Source organism: Bombina bombina, chromosome 9 (genome assembly GCF_027579735.1).
Source record: "Bombina bombina isolate aBomBom1 chromosome 9, aBomBom1.pri, whole genome shotgun sequence".
Classification (NCBI taxonomy): domain Eukaryota; kingdom Metazoa; phylum Chordata; class Amphibia; order Anura; family Bombinatoridae; genus Bombina; species Bombina bombina.
The window spans coordinates 143229145-143250731 of record NC_069507.1 but is presented as its reverse complement, the minus strand read 5'-3'; the positions used below and the strand labels follow the sequence as shown (position 1 = coordinate 143250731).

The 21587-nt window shown below is 37.6% G+C and overlaps 1 protein-coding gene across 2 annotated transcripts in view; it reads right to left on the bottom strand.

The window, feature by feature from the left end:
* Positions 1-21587, bottom strand: part of EXOC6 (exocyst complex component 6) — a 796835-nt gene that overhangs the window by 259681 nt on the left and 515567 nt on the right. For both annotated transcript variants that reach the window (XM_053692417.1, XM_053692418.1), the window contains exon 19: positions 1097-1238. In XM_053692417.1, the coding sequence (XP_053548392.1) occupies positions 1097-1238 (142 nt within the window). The remainder of the gene's footprint in view (positions 1-1096; positions 1239-21587) is intronic.

The following is a 21587-nucleotide window of genomic DNA, read 5'->3' as shown; positions in this document are numbered from 1 at the left end:
CTCTAGGGCAGAGCTTTCCAAACTTTTCGTGTTGGTGACACACTTTTTAGACCTACATCATTTTGCGACACAGTAATTCAGTTGTACTAGCAAACAGGAGGTTAAAATAACTTGTTTTAAGAGATACGGACACATACATAAATGATATAATAACGAAATGTATTTACAAGTAACAGTATGTACTGTATGTGCAAGAATTAAAAAAAAAGTTTAATAACAGCAATAGCTACTTACTATTTTAATGAGATGTATAAGGTTGATGGGATGAACACAGTTTCTGAATATTTGGTGGAATATTAGATAAAGACACTCACATTTTTAAGCTTCCACTTCCTATCCATATATCAAGAGCAGGAGCAGCAATGCACTACTTGGAGCTAGCTGCAAAAAAAACACTTTGACTTCTGACTGAGGGCAGCTCAGCGTTTAAGCTGCTGCGCTCAGAACTCTGCGAGTCCGACTGACTACTGCCAGCGCAGCAAACACACTGCTGTTCCACTCACTGACTACACATGCAGTCACGAGCCGATTGAGGAGACTACACGTGCAGTCAGGAGCCAATGTGCCGCCAATGGGAATAGTTTCAGATCCCACTAAGCTGCGTCAATAGGTTAAGATGATCTGTGACCTACTAGGTATCAATCACGTGTCAACTACGTGATATGCATAGCAGGCAGGCGGAAAGTCAGAAACCAAAACATTTTTTTAAAAGAATTTGAAATTCCAAAAAATTTGTGCTGAAGCAGGGACACACCTACACACTGCCGCCGACACACCAATGTGTCACGACACACAGTTTGGAAAGCACTGCTCTAGGGAGCGTGGGACAAAGTACACATTTTACACAGAAGCAAAAAGGAGTTTAATAAAACAGTGGTTGATTATATATTTATTAAAACAGTAAAAAAAAAACATGTCTAGCTCTAGGCTGCTGATCTTAATTCAGACATGTTAATTAGTTCACACATAAACACATCCCCCACCCATATTAGCTGTAAATATAAGGGTACAGTTAGGATGCAGTGCCTTATAATTACATAAACGTATCTAGTTATCTGTAAGTCACACAGCTACAGAATAAAATAAAAACACTTACATTCACACTGTATAACATCTAGGTTAAACTGTTGAATGGCTCCCATGCTTATCTGTTTCAGATCACCGTCCAGCAGCATCTGAGTCAGTGATGTAGATAAGTGTTTGCAGGCTGACATGCAGGCTGTCTGTGCAACCTTCCCCTAAAAAATAAATACATCAAAAATATAAAAATCTGCATTATATAGAACAGGAGAAATTGTATTACATGGAAAAAAATGCACGTTGACAATGTAAACAGAATGTTCCAATAATTAGGATATCTGGAGCTATAAAGTATAATCAGGTGCTCATAGATCTGCATTGTTCTGCAACACCTGGGTAGTGATGTGGTGCATCAGTATAATAACAGGACCCCTTCACAGTAGCCTTTGTATATACAGGATATAGTTTACCAGTTGGGGGAAAACAATTTCTAACCAGGAGAGAAAATGCAGTAGGTCACATAAAGAATGCAGCATAACTGTAAAAAGCTGACAAGAAAATATCACCTGAGCATCTCTATGTACAAAAGGAAGATATTTTACCTTAAACTATCCTCATCTCACCAGAGTATGTGCTCTGTGAACAGTTAGATCTGCTATACAGCTGCAAGTTAAAAGCAAAACAACAACAAAAACAAATCAATAGCCAATCAGCATCAGCAGTGCTGAGGTCAAGCTTTGCCTTTGCTGTGATCTCATGAGATTTCATAGAACTTACTTAAACTGAATAGGAAAATAACATGACTGTGCCTGCACATGACAGATGCACACTCCCTAGCTTGTCCTGGGACAAGTATCCCGACTGGTTGCTCAAAGTCTCTTTACAGTGGGGAATGAATATGTAGGAAATTTGAGGTAAAATATCTTCCTTTTTTACATAGAGATGTTCAGCGTTTTACAGTTACGCTGCATCACTTTCAAGTGCTTCAACATTTGGGTATCATGTCCATTTAAAGGGACATTTAACATTAAATTAAAAAAAATTAAAGGGACAGTTTACTCAAAAATGTTCTCCCCTTTAATTTGTTCCCAATGATCCACTTTACCTGCTGGAGTGTATTAAATTGTTTACAAGTAGCTCCTTTACCCTTATATTGGCATTTGAAATAGTTGATTTAGCATGTGGTATCCCCACCTATTCTGAAAGTTTGTGGCCGCAGGTCCAAGCTATAGATAAGCTTTGTAAACACAGCCAGCAGAAGAAATTACACTCCCAGTGGGATATAGCAGAGATAAGGTAATAAAATGTTGATTTTCCATTGTTCTCACCAAGTACTGGTGATTGTTTTTATGGACAGATATAAAATAAAGAAGCAGGTATATGTACACAATGTGATACAGTAATGCTATCTGATTATACCTACAAGCTCAACCCATTTTATTAGGTTGTGGCTTCAAAACACAAAATCAGAGTTTTAAAATACACAAATAAACCTTAAAAAGCAAATTTTCATACATTTTTTACTCTGCAGTTGGTAAAAAAAAGCAATTGTAAAACACATTAAGGGAAAAACTATTTTACAGTATACTGGCCCTTTAAGCATAGTATTTAGGTTATTCTCCGTCATGGGTGCAGCCATGTTGAAATCTAGCTTTCACTACATTCCAATGCTGACCTGTTTCCAGCAAATCTCCTTTAGGTACCTGCAGCACTCATGATTAGAGGGAGATGCATGAAATGTGCTTAATGTTTAGTGTTTGTTTAATGACAATACAAGTGATACAATTAGCTCATGTCTAAAAGGTGATACAGCAGTTCACTTACTGTGGGGACATGAAAAGCATTGAGATTGTAATATAAAACGTTTAGATATGCAAAGTATTACATAAAATTTAATTGCATAATAAAAAGTGCATGATAAAAAGACAATGCAATATAACGTTTAAATAAACAACAAATTGTTTTCTTTCAAATTGTTTTAATTTGTCACCCTCTGTATCATGTGACAGCCATCATCTAATCACAGGCTCATATACGTATAAACTGAACTCTTGCACATGCTCAATAGAAGCTGGGGCATCATAAAGTGTGCATATAAAAAGAATGTGCGCAATTTGATAACAGAAGTAAATTGGAAAGTCTCTTAAAACTGCATGCTCTCGCTGAACCATGAAAGTTTAATTTTGACTTGTGTCCCTTTAATTACGCATAGTAAAACACCTTTGCAATTTAGTTTCATTATTTATTTTACCCCTTTTTCCTGTAATTTAACTCTGAAAATTGAGCTTCCCCATTTTGAGAATTGGAAGAGCACAATACAGACTTTTTGCAGAGAAATTTAACCCTGCTATATCTGTCCCTAAATGACCTTAGTAGAGATGATAAGATAACATACCAAGGAAAAAATAAAAACATTGTTAAACAAATGATATTTCTGATTTTTCGAATGTTACTTTGTTTTTGAAAGTTTAGAATTAGATGGAGGGGCTTATTTATCAAGCTCCGTATGGAGCTTGATGCCCAGTGTTTCTGGCGAAACACCAGATATGAAGCAGTGGTCTAAAGACCACTGCTCCATAACCTGTCCACCTGCTCTGAGGTGGCGGACAGACATCGCCAGAAATCAACCCGATCCAATACAATTGGGTTGATTGACATACCCTGCTAGCGCCCGATTGGCTGCGAATCTGTAGGGGGCGGTATTGCACAAACAGTTCACCAGAACTGCTGCCGCAATGATAAATGACGACAGTGTATGCTGTCAGCATTTATTGATGTGCAGCAGACATGGTCCGCTATATCGGATCATGTCCGCTCGCACTATAATAAATAGGCCCCGGAATATCCACATTCAACATTTCGAATGTAACATTGGATTTAACAAATACTATTCAGAAGTTCAGTAGTTCATGTGATAGGGAATTTAGCAAATTGATACATGATAGATACAAATATATCAAATATTTTTTTCTAATTTAAATATAGCACAATTCAAATATTAAAGTGATGGTAAAGTTCCAGTATTCTCGATCAAGTATTGCAGTAATTGAGTGAAATAAATTAATTCTACATTTTTATATTTTGGTGTATAAAGAAAGTTATAACCTTTGTAAAATCAATTTCTAACCGTCATATTCAACCCATATCTAAACAATTTTTTAACCTTTTTATCACTTTTTTTTTAATCCAATTGAAAATTAGGCCATTAGGCGACCGTCACTCAAGTCAGACGCCCACTTAAGCAACAGCGCATGCGCTATTCAAATTTTCATTGTATGGAACACCACGCGTGTGATGTAGGTAGACGCTTTCTATTGTAATGAGATATCCGAGCAGGGAGTCAGCTGGGAGGAGCGAGGAGGGGTAGAAGAAACAGTTGTAAAGATTGCTATCTATTGTTGTGAATAATTTTCAAACTTTAAAAATGTAGCGACTTAGCACAAAAACGGACAGGCTAACTAGAAAGTGTGAATAAACTGATAAACTTTACCATCAATTTAAATTTAAAGATAGCATAAGAATTATGTATTGATTCAAATTTTTCTAATTTGAATATAGCATAATTCTAATATAAAATTTAAAGATAGCATTAGAAATACTATGGGGCCTAATTATTATAGTGCGAGCGGACATGATCCGATATTGCGGATCATGTCCGCTGCACATCAATAAATGCTGACAGCATACGCTGTCGGCATTTATCATTGCACCAGCAGTTCTTGTGAACTGCTGTTGTAATGCCGCCCCCTGCAGATTTGGGCCAATTGGCCGCTAGCAGGGGGTGTCAATACGATAGGGTTGATTTCTGGCAATGTCTGTCCGCCACCTCAGATCAGGCGGACAGGTTATGGAGCAGTGGTCTTTAGACCGCTGCTTCATAACTTCTGTTTCCGGCGAGCCTGAAGGCTTGCCGGAAACATGGGGCATCAAGCTTCATACGGAGTTTGATAAATATGGCCCTATGTGTTCAACGAATGTTAGACAGTTGTACAGACATTAAAAATTCAAAACAAACGTGTTAAAATGTGTTGTGAAACATTTGACCATTCTTAGTCCTGTATATGAGTATGTTTTCCTTATCTGAATGAAAACTAAGGTGCACACCAAAGCAAAGGCAGAGATCCAGCAAAAAGCATTGCTAGTTTGTTCTTGTACCAATATAGGGACAGACTACAAGTGGAATGCTAGCCTATTTTTTGAGAAACCCGATACCCGCAAACTTCAGGCTTCGGATATCGTGTGTTAACTTCTCTCCATAGACTTCAGTGAAGTGCACTTTGAAAAAAGAACAAACACATCACTATTGTGCAAACACATAAAGAACTACAGCGCTGAATCCAAAGGTAGTTAAGGGACACTGAACCCAATTTTTTTCTTTCGTGATTCAGATAGAGCATGCAATTTTAAGCAACTTTCTAATTTACTCCTATTATCAAATTATCTTCTTTCTCTTGGTATCTTTATTTGAAATGCAATTTGAATGTAAGTTTAGATGCCGGCCCATTTTTGGTGAACACACTGTGTTGTTGTTGCTGATTGGTGGATAAATTCACCCACCAATAAACAAGTGCTTTCCATGGTGCTGAACCAAAAAATAGCTTAGATGCCTTCTTTTTCAAATAAAGAAAGCAAGAGAACGAAGAAAAATTGATAATAGGAGTAAATTAGAAAGTTGCTTAAATTTGCATGCTCTATCTGAATCACGAAAGAAAAAATGTGGGTTCAGTGTCCCTTTATGAATATTTTACATTCCAAAGTTCTTAACATAGATTTTTTTTTATATAATTTTTTTTTTTAAATATATATCTATGCCTATGTATCTATAGGAATATATACAGTTATATATATTTAAAAATACAAAGAACAATTTCTTCTAAGTGAAGAACATTGGAATGTTAAATATTTACATTAAATACATAGTAAAATATATTAAATATTAAAAATGCTTAAATGATTTAACACATTTTAAGGTATTTGAAAGGGAAAGGCTCCAAAGTGTATATATGTATATACATGTTTATATATATATATATATATATATATATATATATATATAAATTTATATATGTGTATATAAGTATGTATATATACTTGGAATGTCATTGAGAAAATATGAGGAATAGTAATACTTAAAGCAATATATATTATATATAATATTAATATTATAATGCATTATAAATATCATATGATATTATATAGTAATATTCTACAAAATTTCTCCAAGGCTTCTCACATAGAGAAAAATTCCAGGGTTGCTCCTCATGTGAAAAATGGTTGGATAACCTGGACCTAGAGGAACAGCCACATCTACAAAATATAGGAAATAAATAAATGAACAGCTGACAAGGGATACCAAAATAATATCAGCATACTGATACTGAATGTTCACAAACCCAAAGCTAAATATATTAAAAGATGTAGCTCACTTTTTCAAGAAGAACAAAACAAATAAAGAAAAGGGTAAATTAAATTAGTGACATCCATTACAATATAATAGGTTTACGATACCTAATGGATATGTCATTTTGAGTTAATGGATTGACTAGCACTGTCTACTATTTATTCTGCAATGATAATTAAATAACAGTAAAGGAAGATAAATAGGATGACAGAAAAAATCCCAACACAGTAAATACAGTAGATTTGCATAATAAACAAATGCATAATAAAAAGACAAAGCAATAGCATGTAGGGGCCGATTTATCAAGCTCCGTATGGAGCTTGATGCCCCTTGTTTCCGGCGAGCCTTCAGGAAGACCGTTGCTCCATAACTTGTCTGCCGGCTCTGAGGCTGTGGACAGAAATCAACCCGATCGAATACAATCGGGTTGATTGACACCCCCTGCTAGCGGCCTATTGGCCGCAAATCTGCAGGGGCAGCATTGCACCAGCAGTTCACAAGAACTGCTGGTGCAATGATAAATGCCGACAGAGTATGCTGTCGGCATTTATCGATGTGCAGCGGATGTGATACGCTACATCATATCATGTCCGCTCGCACATTAATAAATAGGCCCCTTAGTCTCAACTTCAGATGAGTAGAAGATTTTCTGACAAATTACAAATGACAAAGTTATGTCTATTTCCACTCCTACTGTATCATGTGACAGCCACCAGCCAATCACAAATGCATATACATATATACTGTAAATTCTTGCACATGCTCAGTAGGAGTCGGTGACTCAAAAAGGGTAAATATAAAAAGACTGTGCACTTTTGTTAATGGAAGTAAATTGTAAAGTTGTTTAAAATTGCTGCTCTATCTGAATCATAAAAGTTTAATTTGACCTGAGTGTCCCTTTAACTAGATGATTTTTAATAAAGATTCCATTAGCTGTAATGGTGTTTATGTGAACAACTGGAAATGTTATATATTAGCACATTTCTAGGGGAATCCTACTGACTTTTGTCCCAAAATATGAAAGAATTAGATAAAGTTCAGGTTAGAGGCATTTCTAGCAAATATAAAAATAAATGGAAGCTCCATATCAATTATCAAGAGGCTGCAAACTGAAGCCAGAAGCATAGGAGATTCTAAAGGCATTTGTGATAAACGTATAAAACGTATACTGCATGATGGGCATTAGATATGAGATAATGCTTTTAAGATACTCTATAGGATTGAAAGTAGGCCAGGAATTCATTTTTTTCTATCACACCAATAAAGGTGTCTTGCTATTAATTTTGCAGTACTCAAAAATAAAAATCAATAGGTTCCTCTGGGGGTAGGGGGTGGGGAAAAACTAATCCCCTTGCATAATGGTTGTCCCACCTGTGTGCCCCCAACGGTGATAATCTCTTTTACTACAGTGAAGTTTTCCCACCACTGTATAACTACTGTGTAGAGGTTTTTGACATTGGCAATTACTAATGGCCCCTCTACTCATGACTGTGTCCGTCTCCTCTATATATAATTCCTGGACAGGGACACCCTTAACATTTGGGAGGCCCTGGGCAAAACAGCCCAGCACTCTTATTCCTATCCCCTTGTATGCCCTGCCCACTGCATGGCTCAACCCTGTCCCAACATACAGTGTTAACTATAACTACGATACTGAAATATTTGCATAGTTCATGGGCTTTATTTGAATATCTTTGGTCTTTTATGAGGATTGTTTGCATATTTATTACATTTATTGCTCTGCATTTATCATCATAATCTATAGTTTAATGTTTGATGAGTTATTTAAAAGTAACAATGATAAATGCAGGGGATGTATTGCTACTGAAACTGCCACTTCAGGTAACCATGTCTGGTCAAACACCCTTTTGTTTTCCCATTACTGTCCAAAAAGCTGCAGTGAGACCACCATATTACCCATGGCATGCCGTAATTTTAAGTCACCAAGCAGAATCCCACGACGCAGCCATATCTGACTGTGATGAGACTGAGGAAGAGTTGGGAGTGAGGTGGAATGGAAAAAAGGGAATGCAGATATAGAAGGAGAGAGAGAGTGAAAGAGATGGAGTGGACTGGCTGATATTTATATCTATCTGGGATTACTTGGATTCGTGGCTACACACATATGCTACATACACACATGTGGCTACACACATATGCTTTGTGTCTTTGGCTGACCTGATTTGTTTAGCTAGGTCCCAGTAGTGCATTGCTCTTCTGGAGTTGACTTTGACTATGTGTTTAACCCCATTTACACGTGATTAACATACAGTTATATGCAAGCAACAGTGCAATAATAAAATGCTCTAAAGCATTAAAGCATTAGAGCATTTTGTTTTTTAACTTTTAAGTCCCTTTAATCATAGTGAGTTACTTGTTTCATGCTTCCGGAGTACATTGTCCACACACAAATACGCACACTTACACACGCACTCGCACACACATACGCGCAATCACACACATACACACACATGCAAACACACACAGATACGCACACATACACTTACTCGCACACACACACGTACGCGCAATCACACACATACACACACAGATATGCACACTTACACACGCGCACTCGCACACTCACACACACATACGCGCAATCACACACATACACACACATGCACACACACACAGATACGCACACTTACACACACACATGCGCACTCACACACACACACAGATACGCACACTTACACACACACATGCGCACACACACACATATGCACACTCACACACACATATACACAAACACACACGCACACACGCATACAAACACGCACACAAACACACACACATGCATTCAGCTCTGCAGCCCAGTATCCATTAACCATACACCATTCCCACCACCCTTTGTGAGTCTAACTCATAAATATGCCAGGCAGTACTAATGAGTCAACTGCATATTCATAGCGGTGTCACATTATACAAATTAGATGAAGCATAAATTTGCTTGATTTATTATGCACGATGAGTGCAGTGACTTGACATTACTGGTACAGAAGGTTTAGAAAACAGATGCAAACACATATATATTAAGATAAGGCAGTGCATAGTGCAGAAAACAAAGGCATCTTCCCTTAACTAGATAAGTTAACTTACATGGGTACATTTGAGTTGATAACTTACTGTTGCATTAGGTGCTTAGTGACAATAGAATGTAGTGTAAAGGAGTTTGAAAACTGTGTCGAGTCAAAATTAAACTTTTATGATTTGGGTAGAGCATGCAACTTTCAAATTTCCTTCTGTTATCAAATTTGCTTTGTTCTCTTGGCATCTTTTATTGAAGAGTAAAACTAGGTAGGCTCATAAGAGCTCAGGAGTGTGCACGTGTCTTTAGTACTCTATGGAAGCATTAAAGGGATACTAAACCCAAAATTGTTTATTTCATGATTCAGATAGAGCATGCAATTTTAAGCAACTTTCTAATTTACTCCTACTATTAATTTTCTTCGTTCTCTTGCTATCTTTATTTAAAAAGCAGGAATTTAAATCTCAGGAGACAGCCCATTGTAGGTTCAGAACCCTGGATAGCGTTTGTTTATTGGTGGCTACAGTTAGCAAACCAATAAACAAGCATATTATGATAGAGTCTAATGAATTAAAGCAGTTTATTTTTAGACAAGAATTTTACTTTACTCAAAAGTAGAGTTGAAGTAACTAAAATGTTGCATTCTTAAAACTTAGACATAAACACATTTATGAATCGTGTGAGGAACTTTGATAATAAACATCAGTTACATTAGAAACTGGTAATGACAATGTAGAGGAATTGACGGTAACATAAATAGATATTCTCATATGTTATTAATTACATATTAAAATATTTTCTTCATTCGAAACACACACAATTCGCTTATTCTCTCCCCTCTCTATAAGCGTTACAGTCATATACCGCCCCCCTGGCTCATCATCTTTATTTCTAGATCACTTTGCTGCCTGGCTACCTTATTTCCTTTCCTCAAACAACCCTGCCCTCATTCTTGGTGACTTCAACCTCCCTGTTGACAACCCCACTGCTAACTCTGCAAAACAACTTCAGCAACTCACTTCCTCTTTTGGCCTGACTCAATGGACTGACTCTCCCACTCACAAAGATTGTCACTCCCTTGATCTGATTTTCAGCTATTGATGCACTATCTCAAACTTCACAAACTCCCCTTTCCTCTTTCTGACCATCATCTCCTCACTTGTAACATCACATTCCTCCCTACAACTTTCCTTCCTTCTACCCCTCACACCAAACTTCACAAAAGCATCAAGTCACTAGTTCAGAAACAGCTCGCTAGCTCTCTCGAACCTTTCCTCTCTTCTATCCCCTTGTTTTCCTGCCCTGATGAATCTATTTGCCCCTATAACTCCACCCTTACATCAGTCCTTGACAATCTGGCCCCACCTACCATAGCTCGGAAATCAAACACTCATCCTCAGCCCTGGCATACTCCTCTGACATGGTACCTACACAGATGTTCCCGTACTGCTGAGCGACACTGGAGAAAATCTCGTAGTTCAGATGACTTTCTTCACTACAAGTTCATCTTGAACTCTTACTATTCTGCCCTTAATCTATATAAGCAACATTACTTCTTCACTCTTATCTCTACTCTTTCTTCAAACCCAAAATGTCTGTTCTGCACGTTCAATACTCAGCCCACCTCCTACTACAACTTCTCTCTCAGCTCAAGATTTTGCCAGCTACTTCAATAACAAAATAGACTCCATCAGAAATGAAATCAGCTCTCAACATGCTACTGGTCTCAAACCCCCTCAAAACCTCACATTCATCCAAATCCCACATAGCCATAAATGTATCTCTTTTGCCCCTGTTACAGAGGATGAGGTTTCTGCCCTTATACTATCCTCTCACCTCATTACCTGTCCCCTCGACCCCATCCCCTCACAGCTACTCCCCCCCTCTCTTCTACCCCTATACTCACACACATCTTCAACCTCTTCCTCAGCACTGGTATATTTCCCTCAACCCTTAAACACGCTCGGGTCACACCTATCCTCAAAAACCTTCTCTCAATCCAACCTCCCCATCCACTCATAAGTGTCTCCAGATACTCTCCCTCCCGACCCCTTCACTCTGCTTACGATCTCCTACTCTCCTACTCTCGTTACCTCCTCACATTCCCGTTTACAAGACTTCTCCATGCTGGCTCCCATCTTGTGGAACTCTCTGCCTCCTTCCACAAGATTCTCCCCTAGTTTTGAAATCTTCAAGCGCTCCTTAAAGACTGTTCTATTCAGGGATGCATACAACCTACACTATGCTTTCCTAACTCCATTGCTATCCCCTTGAACCCCTTAGCATGTAAGCCTAGGAGCCCAGATGTTTGTAGATCACCCGCATAAGAGCTGACTTGACAGTGCTGCTCCTTAATTCATCCGATTGACAACCCTGCTAGTGGTCGATTGCCTGTGAATGTGCAGGGGGCGACATTGCACAAACATTTTACCAGAAATGCTTGTGTAATGTTAAATGAAGACAGCGTATGCTGTTGGCATTTAGCAATGTTGGGCGGATATGATCATGTTCGCTAAACATTTAATAAAGAATTTATTCCACTAGTCTCAGATGTCTAAGAAATTGCAATGGACACATATTTATTTTTACCCCTATGTTTTACATTGAGTGCACTTCTAACTTTTTTCTCTTGACAAACTAGTCTCTTCTTGGCTAGTAAACTATAGTGATAAGTATCTCACAAAAGTGAGTACACTAAACCTCGCTGCACACAGTGATACTGCAGTATGGAACATTTTGTTACTGACAGAGAACCCTCATATCACACATGTAACATGTTATTGTCATTACATGCTGTACACAGTGATTATTTACACTAACCCTCGCTGTACACAGTGATACTGCAGTATAGAACATTCTATAACCTGTTATTGTCATTACACACTGTACAAAGTGTACCATACTAAGCTCATATATACACTATCTTCAATTATGATGTCAATAGGGGGTGGCATTGGGAGTGGATCATTATATAGCGATCATGATAATAACAGTGTAACACTAAAGAAATGACACTTTGCTACAATGTAAAGTAGTGAGTGTACAGCCTGTATAACAGTGTACATTTGCTGCCCCCTCAAAATAACTCGACACACAGCCATTACTGTCTAAACTGTTGGCAACAAAAGTGAGTACACCCCTAAGTGGAAATGTCCAAATTGGGCCCAAAGTGTCAATATTCTGTGTGACCACCATTATTTTCCAGCACTGCCTTAACCCTCTTGGGCATGGAGTTCACCAGAGCTTTACAGGTTGCCACTGGAGTCCTCTTCCACTCCTCCATGATGACATCACGGAGCTGGTGGATGTAAGAGAACTTGTGCTCCCCCCACCTTCCGTTTGAGGATGCCCCACAGATGCTCAATAGGGTTTAGGTCTGGAGACATGCTTGGCCAGTCCATCACCTTTACCCTCAGCTTCTTTAGCAAGGCAGTGATCGTCTTGGAGGTGTGTTTGGGGTCGTTATCATATTGAAATACTGCCCTGTGGCCCAGTCTCCAAAGGGGATCATGCTCTGCTTCAGTATGTCACAGTACATGTTGGCATTCATGGTTCCCTCAATGAACTGTAGCTCCCCAGTGCCACCAGCACTCATGCAGGCCCAGAGCATGACACTCCCACCACCATGCTTGACTATAGGCAAGACACACTTGTCTTTTTACTCCTCACCTGGTTGCCGCCACACACGCTTGACACTATCTGAACCAAATAGGTTTATTTTGGTCTCATCGGACCACAGGACATGGTTCCAGTAATCCATGTTCTTAGTCTGCTTGTCTTCCGCAAACTATTTGCAGGCTTTCTTGTGCATCATCTTTAGAAGAGGCTTCCTTCTGGGAAGACAGCCATGCAGACCAATTTGATGCAGTGTGCGGCATAGGGTCTGAGCACTGATAGGCTGACCCCCACCCCTTCAACCTCTACAGCAATGCTGGCAGCACTCATACGTCTATTTCCCAAAGACAACTTCTGGATATGACGCTGAGCACATGCATTCATCTTCTTTGGTCGACCATGGTAAGGCCTGCTCTGAATGGAACCTGTCCTGTGGAACCTGTCCTGTGAAACTGCTGTATTGTCTTGCTCACTGTGCTGCAGCTCAGTTTCAGGGTCTTGGTAATCATCTTATAGGCTAGGCCATCTTTATGTAGAGCAACAATTCTTTTTTTCAGATCCTCAGAGAGTTCTTTGCCATGAGGTGCCATGTTGAACTTCCAGTGACCAGTATGAGAGAGTGTGAGAGCGATAACACCAAATTTAACACACCTGCTCCCCATTCACACCTGAGCCCTTGTAACACTGAGTCACATGACATTGGGAAGGGAAAATGGCTAATTTGGCCCAATTTGGACATTTCCACTTAGGGGTGTACTCACTTTTGTTGCCAACGGCTTAGACATTAATGGCTGTGTGTTGAGTTATTTTGAGGGGACAGCAAATTTACACTGTTATACAGGCTGTACACTCACTACTTTACATTGTAGCAAAGTGTAATTTCTTCAGTGTTGTCACATGAAAAAATATAATAAAATATTTATAAAAATGGGAGGGGTGTACTAACTTTTGTGTGATACTGTGTATATATATATATATATATACACACACATATAGGCCTTGAAATTTCCAGTGGTCCGCTAGTCTTGGACGACTTAGAAATTGCAGCGGACGACATAGAAATTTGACTTTTTCCTATCTTTAACATTGAGTGTTCTAGTAACTTTTCCCTTGGGCTCAAAGTTTTAAACCCATGACTAGTAAACCATAGTGATATTATTCCACCCCTGTATGTATATATATATATATATATATATATATATATACACACACACATCACTCACACACCCAGGGGTGCATGAGTTAATTCACTTGTTAACTATAATAATATAGCAAAAACCTCAGCACTCTCATTTTAAACATCAGTTGTGTTTATATACAGGTAGAAAACCCTTTATACAAAGTACTTGGGATTGGAAAAGGTTTGGATTTTGGAATATCTGTAAAATGGGAGAGTTTGGAGAGGGGATGGAACCAATTGTAAACAAGAATATCTTATGTCATTTAGCAATATTTATATGTCCTAATACAGCTTATATATGTCACCTAAATGCAGTTTTATATAATGTTTAATACTTTTGTATCAAAAAGATACCGTGCTGTAGTCAGAAAGTTAATAGTTTTAAATAAATATAGACTATTATTTTCATTTTTAGAACACAAAAAGCAAAGACACAGGCGGAGAAGATTGTAACTTACAGATGGTGAAAAAAAGAAGGAATTTTTGATACTTTTATTTAAAAAAAATAATTATTAAAAATTTTGGATTTCAGAATAAGTTTGGATTTTGGAATTCTGGATTTATTAGACAGATAGATAGACAGACACACACATACATACAGGTACAAATCCCAAAATCCAGAATTCCAAACTCAGAATTCCATTTAATATGTATATATATATACACACACACACACACACACACAATACATATATAAATGCATACATACACCTCCAACACTCACACAGTAGCACAATGTATATAATGTAATTGCAACAACAGCAAAACTTCCTTTTAACCCAATTGAAAAAAAAAAGAACAAAAAACACCTGCAACCAGATTTAAATGTTCCAACTTTTTTTGTTCTCCAAATAAGGCTGAAACAATGTTTTTTTTATATATATAATGAAATCCCTTAAGACAAAGTTCTTAGATTTCAAAGGAACTAAAATAGGAGAATCTGCTGACACTTAAAGCCTTTTCTGTAACAACCAAAAGCTTTCATTCTTTGGAACAATTGTAGTCAAGGGACACTTGGCTCCCAGGAAATTCTCAAAGGGTCAGCCATATGCATCCTTCTATGGCACCTTCACGCTCCTGCTTTCTAGACTCTAGTTAGAAACCTCAAAAGCAGCTTTCATCATTCCCTAAGATGTCAGTCAATATGATTTATGGACTGCATTCAGCAAAGTCAAAGCATATAGAAGGAGAAATATGACTACTATCTGCTAATTTGCTTTGTATTGAGCTACTTAGGGCTCAAAGACCTGATGTCGGCAACACAATTAACCAGCCAATGACATATTCATCCATCCTCCCATCCAGACTGTGCCAATCAAGTACAGCATGAGGTGACATTTGGTGAAGCCAGTAAGAAATCCTATTCTCTCGCTTCTGGTGATTGACAGTTTTGGAATTTAGCTTGGGGAGATGGGCTATCCCTTACCCACTGGCTTTTTACTGCAAGCTGTGAAATAAAGCTTTTACTGCCAATCACAAGAACAAAGACACAACACAAATAACCAACACAACAGCCTTAGGAAAAAAAACACATCTTTTGTGAAAGGTCAGATCAAAATAATGTCAAACTAAATCCAATTGTGTGACCTTTTTTGCATGTTGTGACCTTAGTTTAAATAACAATAGTGATACCTTTATAAAATTAAAAAGTAAGTTCTGAACAAAAGCACTGGATTCTGGGAAGACTTATCTGCCATTAAGAGGTGCTAAGATTGTACAAATTAGTTTCATACTACAAGTGTTTGATATTGATTCCTATGTTTTAACAAAACCATAAATATTTATTATTGTACTATATAAGATTAAATGATGTGTATAACGGGCAGCAATAAAACATTTTAAAATATTTTTTGCATGAAATAGTTTCAGTAAATGCAGATTAAAGGGACATGAAGCCCAAACATTTTAATTAATTATTCAGACAGAAAAAAAACAATTTTAAACAAAGTTCCAATTTACTTTTATCATCAAACTGACTTCATTCTATTGGTATCCTTTGCTGAAAGGCAATGAGGTAAGCTCAGGGTCGTTTACATGTTTGCAGCTCCATATTGCAGCAGTTTTGCAAGAATATTATGCATTTGCAAGCGCACTAGATGGCAGCCATTTTTTCTTGCCGTGTGGTGCTCCAGATGCGCGCATACTACCTGCCAAGGTATCACTTCTACACGAATACAGTGAAAACAAAACAGATTTAATAAAAGAAATATATTTGAAAGTTGTTTAACACTGACTGCTCTATCTGAATAAAAAAAGAAACATTTTGGACCAGTTTATAATTGGCATGCTTACAGTTACGCGCAAATGCGAAAAGGGGTTTATTGCATCTGTTTACCCGCTTCGTGTGCAGTGCTCATAAGTTGAAAGTAAACACGATCGCTTGAGCACAATTAAAGTTCATTTTTTTTCACGAATCAGAGAGAGCCTGCAATTTTAAGCAACTTTCTAATTTACTCCTATTATCAATTTTTCTTCGTTCTTTTGGTATCTTTATTTTAAAAAGCAGAATTGTAAAGCTTAAAAGAAGAGCTGGCCTATTTTTGGTTCAGCACCTGGGTAGTGCTTACTGATTGGTGGCTAAATTTAGCTAAATTGTGATCAACCTATTAGTGTCTTACCCCTGCAAAATTCCAAAATCCAAACTTTTTAATTTGTATTTTTTTTTTAAAATGAGCAAAAACTAAAATTTTTCCCCGCCTGTAAGTCACAATCTTCTCTGCCTGTGTCTTTGTTTGTTTTTTTGTAATCTCAAATGCTTCTATATTTATTTAAAACAACAAATATTACCTTTCTGGTTACAGTACTGTACTATCTTTCTGATGGTACAAAACTATAAAAAATAAAATAAATGAATTGTGTAATTCCACAAAGTGAGACCTGAGTCTTGATTAAAAAAAAATATTGATTTCAAGAACTCCTAGCTTGAATTAAATAAAAGTGTACTGTCTCAGATGTGAAGATTCACTTGTTAACTATCGCCTAGATTTAGAGTTCTGCGTCAGCCGTCAAAACCAGCGTTAGGGGGTCCTAACGCTGGTTTTGGCCGCCCCGCTGGTATTTAGAGTCAGTCATGAAAGGGTTTAACACTCACTTTCCAGACGCGACTTTTCCATACCGCAGATCCACTTACGTCAATTGCGTATCCTATCTTTTCAATGGGATCTTTCTAACGCCGGTATTTAGAGTCGTGGCTGAAGTGAGCGTTATAAATCTAACGACAAGACTCCAGCTGCAGAGAAAAGCCAGGAGTTAAGAGCTTTCTGGGCTAACGCCGGTTCATAAAGCTCTTAACTACTGTGCTCTAAAGTACACTAACACCCATAAACTACCTATGTACCCCTAAACCGAGGCCCCCCACATCGCCGCCACTCTATTAAATTTTTTTAACCCCTAATCTGCCGACCGCACACCGCCGACACCTACATTATCCCTATGTACCCCTAATCTGCTGCCCCTAACATCGCCGACCCCTACATAATATTTATTAACCCCTAATCTGCCCCCCCAATGTCGCCGCTACCTACCTACAATTATTAACCCCTAATCTGCCGACCGGACCTCACCGCTACTATAATAAAGTTATTAACCCCTAATCTGCCTCACTCCCGCCTCAAAAACCCTATAATAAATAGTATTAACCCCTAATCTGCCCTCCCTAACATCGCCGACACCTAACTTCAAGTATTAACCCCTAATCTGCCGACCGGACCTCGCCGCTACTATAATAAATGTATTAACCCCTAAAGCTAAGTCTAACCCTAACACCCCCCTAAGTTAAATATAATTTAAATCTAACAAAATAAAATAAATCTTATTAAATAAATTATTCCTATTTAAAGCTAAATACTTACCTGTAAAATAAACCCTAATATAGCTACAATATAAATAATAATTATATTGTAGCTATTTTTGGATTAATATTTATTTTACAGGTAACTTTGTATTTATTTTAACCAGGCACAATAGCTATTAAATAGTTAATAACTATTTAATAGCTACCTAGATAAAATAATTACAAAATTACCTGTAAAATAAATCCTAACCTAAGTTACAATTAAACCTAACACTACACTATCAATAAATAAATTAAATAAACTACCTACAATTATCTACAATTATATCAACTAAACTAAATTACAAAAAAAAACAAACACTAAATTACAAAAAAAAACCCCACTAAATTACAAAAATAAAAAAAGATTACAAGAATTTTAAATGAATTACACCTACTCTAAGCCCCCTAAAAACATAACAAAGCCCCCCAAAATAAAAAAAATGCCCTACCCTATTCTAAAATAAAAATTGTAAATCTCTTTTACCTTTCCAGTCCTTAAAAGTGCCTTTTGTGGGGTATGCCCCAAAGAATTCTGCTCTTTTGCCTGTAAAAAAACCCATACAATACCCCCCCAACATTACAACCCACCACCCACATACCCCTAATCTAACCCAAACCCCCCTTAAATAAACCTAACACTAAGCCCCTGAAGATCTTCCTACCTTGTCTTCACCACGCCGGGTATCACCGATCCGTCCAGAAGAGGGTCCGAAGTCTTCCTCCTATCCGGCAAGAAGAGCTCCTCCAGAGGGTCCATTTTTCACGTTTTTCTTCTTGCCGGATAGGAGGAAGACTTCGGACCCTCTTCTGGACGGATCGGGTTGTAATGTTGGGGGGGGTATTGTATGTTTTTTTTTACAGGCAAAAGAGCAGAATTCTTTGGGGCATGCCCCGCAAAAGGCCCTTTTAAGGGCTGGTAAGGTAAAAGAGCTTTACAATTTTTATTTTAGAATAGGGTAGGGCATTTTTTTATTTTGGGCGGCTTTGTTATGTTTTTAGGGGGCTTAGAGTAGGTGTAATTAGTTTAAAATTCTTGTAATCTTTTTTTAATTTTTGTAATTTAGTGTTTGCTTTTTTTGTAATTTAGTTTAGTTGATATAATTGTAGGTAATTGTAGGTAGTTTATTTATTTATTGATAGTGTAGTGTTAGGTTTAATTGTAACTTAAGTTAGGATTTATTTTACAGGTAATTTTGTAATTATTTTATCTAGGTAGCTATTAAATAGTTATTAACTATTTAATAGCTATTGTACCTGGTTAAAATAAATACAAAGTTGCCTGTAAAATAAATATTAATCCTAAAATAGCTACAATATAATTATTATTTATATTGTAGCTATATTAGGGTTTATTTTACAGGTATAAGTATTTAGCTTTAAATAGGAATAATTTATTTAATAAGATTTATTTTATTTCGTTAGATTTAAATTATATTTAACTTAGGGGGGTGTTAGGGTTAGACTTAGCTTTAGGGGTTAATACATTTATTAGAGTAGCGGCGAGGTCCGGTCGGCAGATTAGGGGTTAATACTTGAAGTTAGGTGTCAGTGATGTTAGGGAGGGCAGATTAGGGGTTAATACTATTTATTATAGGGTTTTTGAGTCGGGAGTTCATTTATTAGAGTAGCGGTGAGGTCCGGTCGGCAGATAAGGGGTTAATAATTGTAGGTAGGTGGCGGCGACATTGGGGGCGGCAGATTAGGGGTTAATAAATATAATATAGGGCTCGGCGGTGTTAGGGGGAGCAGATTAGGGGTACATAGGGATAACGTTGGTTGCGGCGGTGTATGGAGCGGCAGATTAGGGGTTAAAATAATATGCAGGGGTCAGCGATAGTGGGGTCGGCTTATTAGGGGTTAATAAGTGTAAGGTTAGGGGTGTTTAGACTCGGGGTACATGTTAGGGTGTTAGGTGCAGACTTAGGAAGTGTTTCCCCATAGGAAACAATGGGGCTGCGTTAGGAGCTGAAACGCTGCTTTTTTGCAGGTGTTAGTTTTTTTTTCAGCTCAAACTGCCCCATTGTTTCCTATGGGGTAATCGTGCACGAGCACGTTTTTGAAGCTGGCCGCGTCCGTAAGCACCGCTGGTATTTAGAGTTGAAGTGGCGGTAAATTATGCTCTACGCTCCCTTTTTGGAACCTAACGCAGCCCTTCTGTGAACTCTAAATACCAGCGGTATTTAAAAGGTGCGGGGTGGAAAAATACACGCGTAGCTAATGCACCCCTTTGGCCGCAGAACTCTAAATCTAGCCGTTAAATAGTATAGCAAAATACTCAGCACTCTCCTTCAAACATCAGTGGTATTTATTTGTGACATTTCAGGGAGGATGTTAGAGGACGTCTGAGGAAGGAATCCTCCCCAAAACATCATGAATAAACACTTTTATATATATATATTATGAGAAGATTTGCTGCATTTTTTTGTAAAACACAAGCAGCAAAGCCTCCAATTGTATATTCATTTTACCTTAAAGGGACATTCCAAATACAACTTGAAATATGCATCAATAGCTCCATCCTACAAGCTGCTCCAAAAATACCCACTGTAAACTGCAAACAATATACACAAAATATGACATTTTTATTAGCCCATCTAATCTGTAACCTAGAATAAATGTACAAATGCCAGTTAACCAAATCAGATATCAGAAATGAGATTCATATGTCACAATATGCAAATTATATATGAAATGGCAATGAGTATAAAAAGTTAATCAGGAGGCAAAATACATCTTTGTCTGGTCCTGGAATTTAAGCATAAGCACCCACTCTGCTGCAACTCCCCCTCCCCTCCTCGGAAATATTTCTGCGGATGCGCATGTAAAGATGTTTAAAATTGCACACACTTTTAAATTTAGATATAAAAATTTATGCCAAAATCCTAGCTACAAGACTTAATAAATATTTACCAAGCCTAGTACATTGGAATCAAACAGGATTTATCCCGGGGAGGGAGGCTCGTGATAACACTAATAAGGTTATACAACTAATTGAATTTGCAAAACACACGAACATACAGACGATAATCATGGCCATGGATGCAGAAAAAGCCTTTGATATGCTTGACTGGAATTTTCTGGAAAATACATTGCATGCTTTTGGCTTTAGTTCATTATATATCCAACGTATCTTCGCATTATATTCGAACCCCTCAGCAACTATTAAATTTAATAACTCAATTTCCCCAAAGTTCTTCATTAAGAACGGCACCAGGCAGGGATGCCCACTCTCACCACTCCTGTTTGCCCTAGCAATGGAAGTACTAGCCGCACACATTCGAAAAGATCCCCTGATTAAAGGCCTCCAAATAGACAAAGAACAATATAAAATATCGTTATATGCAGATGACGTTCTATTTACGGTCACCTCTCCTTCTGAATAAATTCCTGTAATCATGAAAGCCCTGGCATGATACGGTCTATACTCTAACTTTAGCATTAATCATTCTAAGTCCGAAATCTTGGGACTAGGAATAGATCAACAGACCCTTAATCATTTACATAA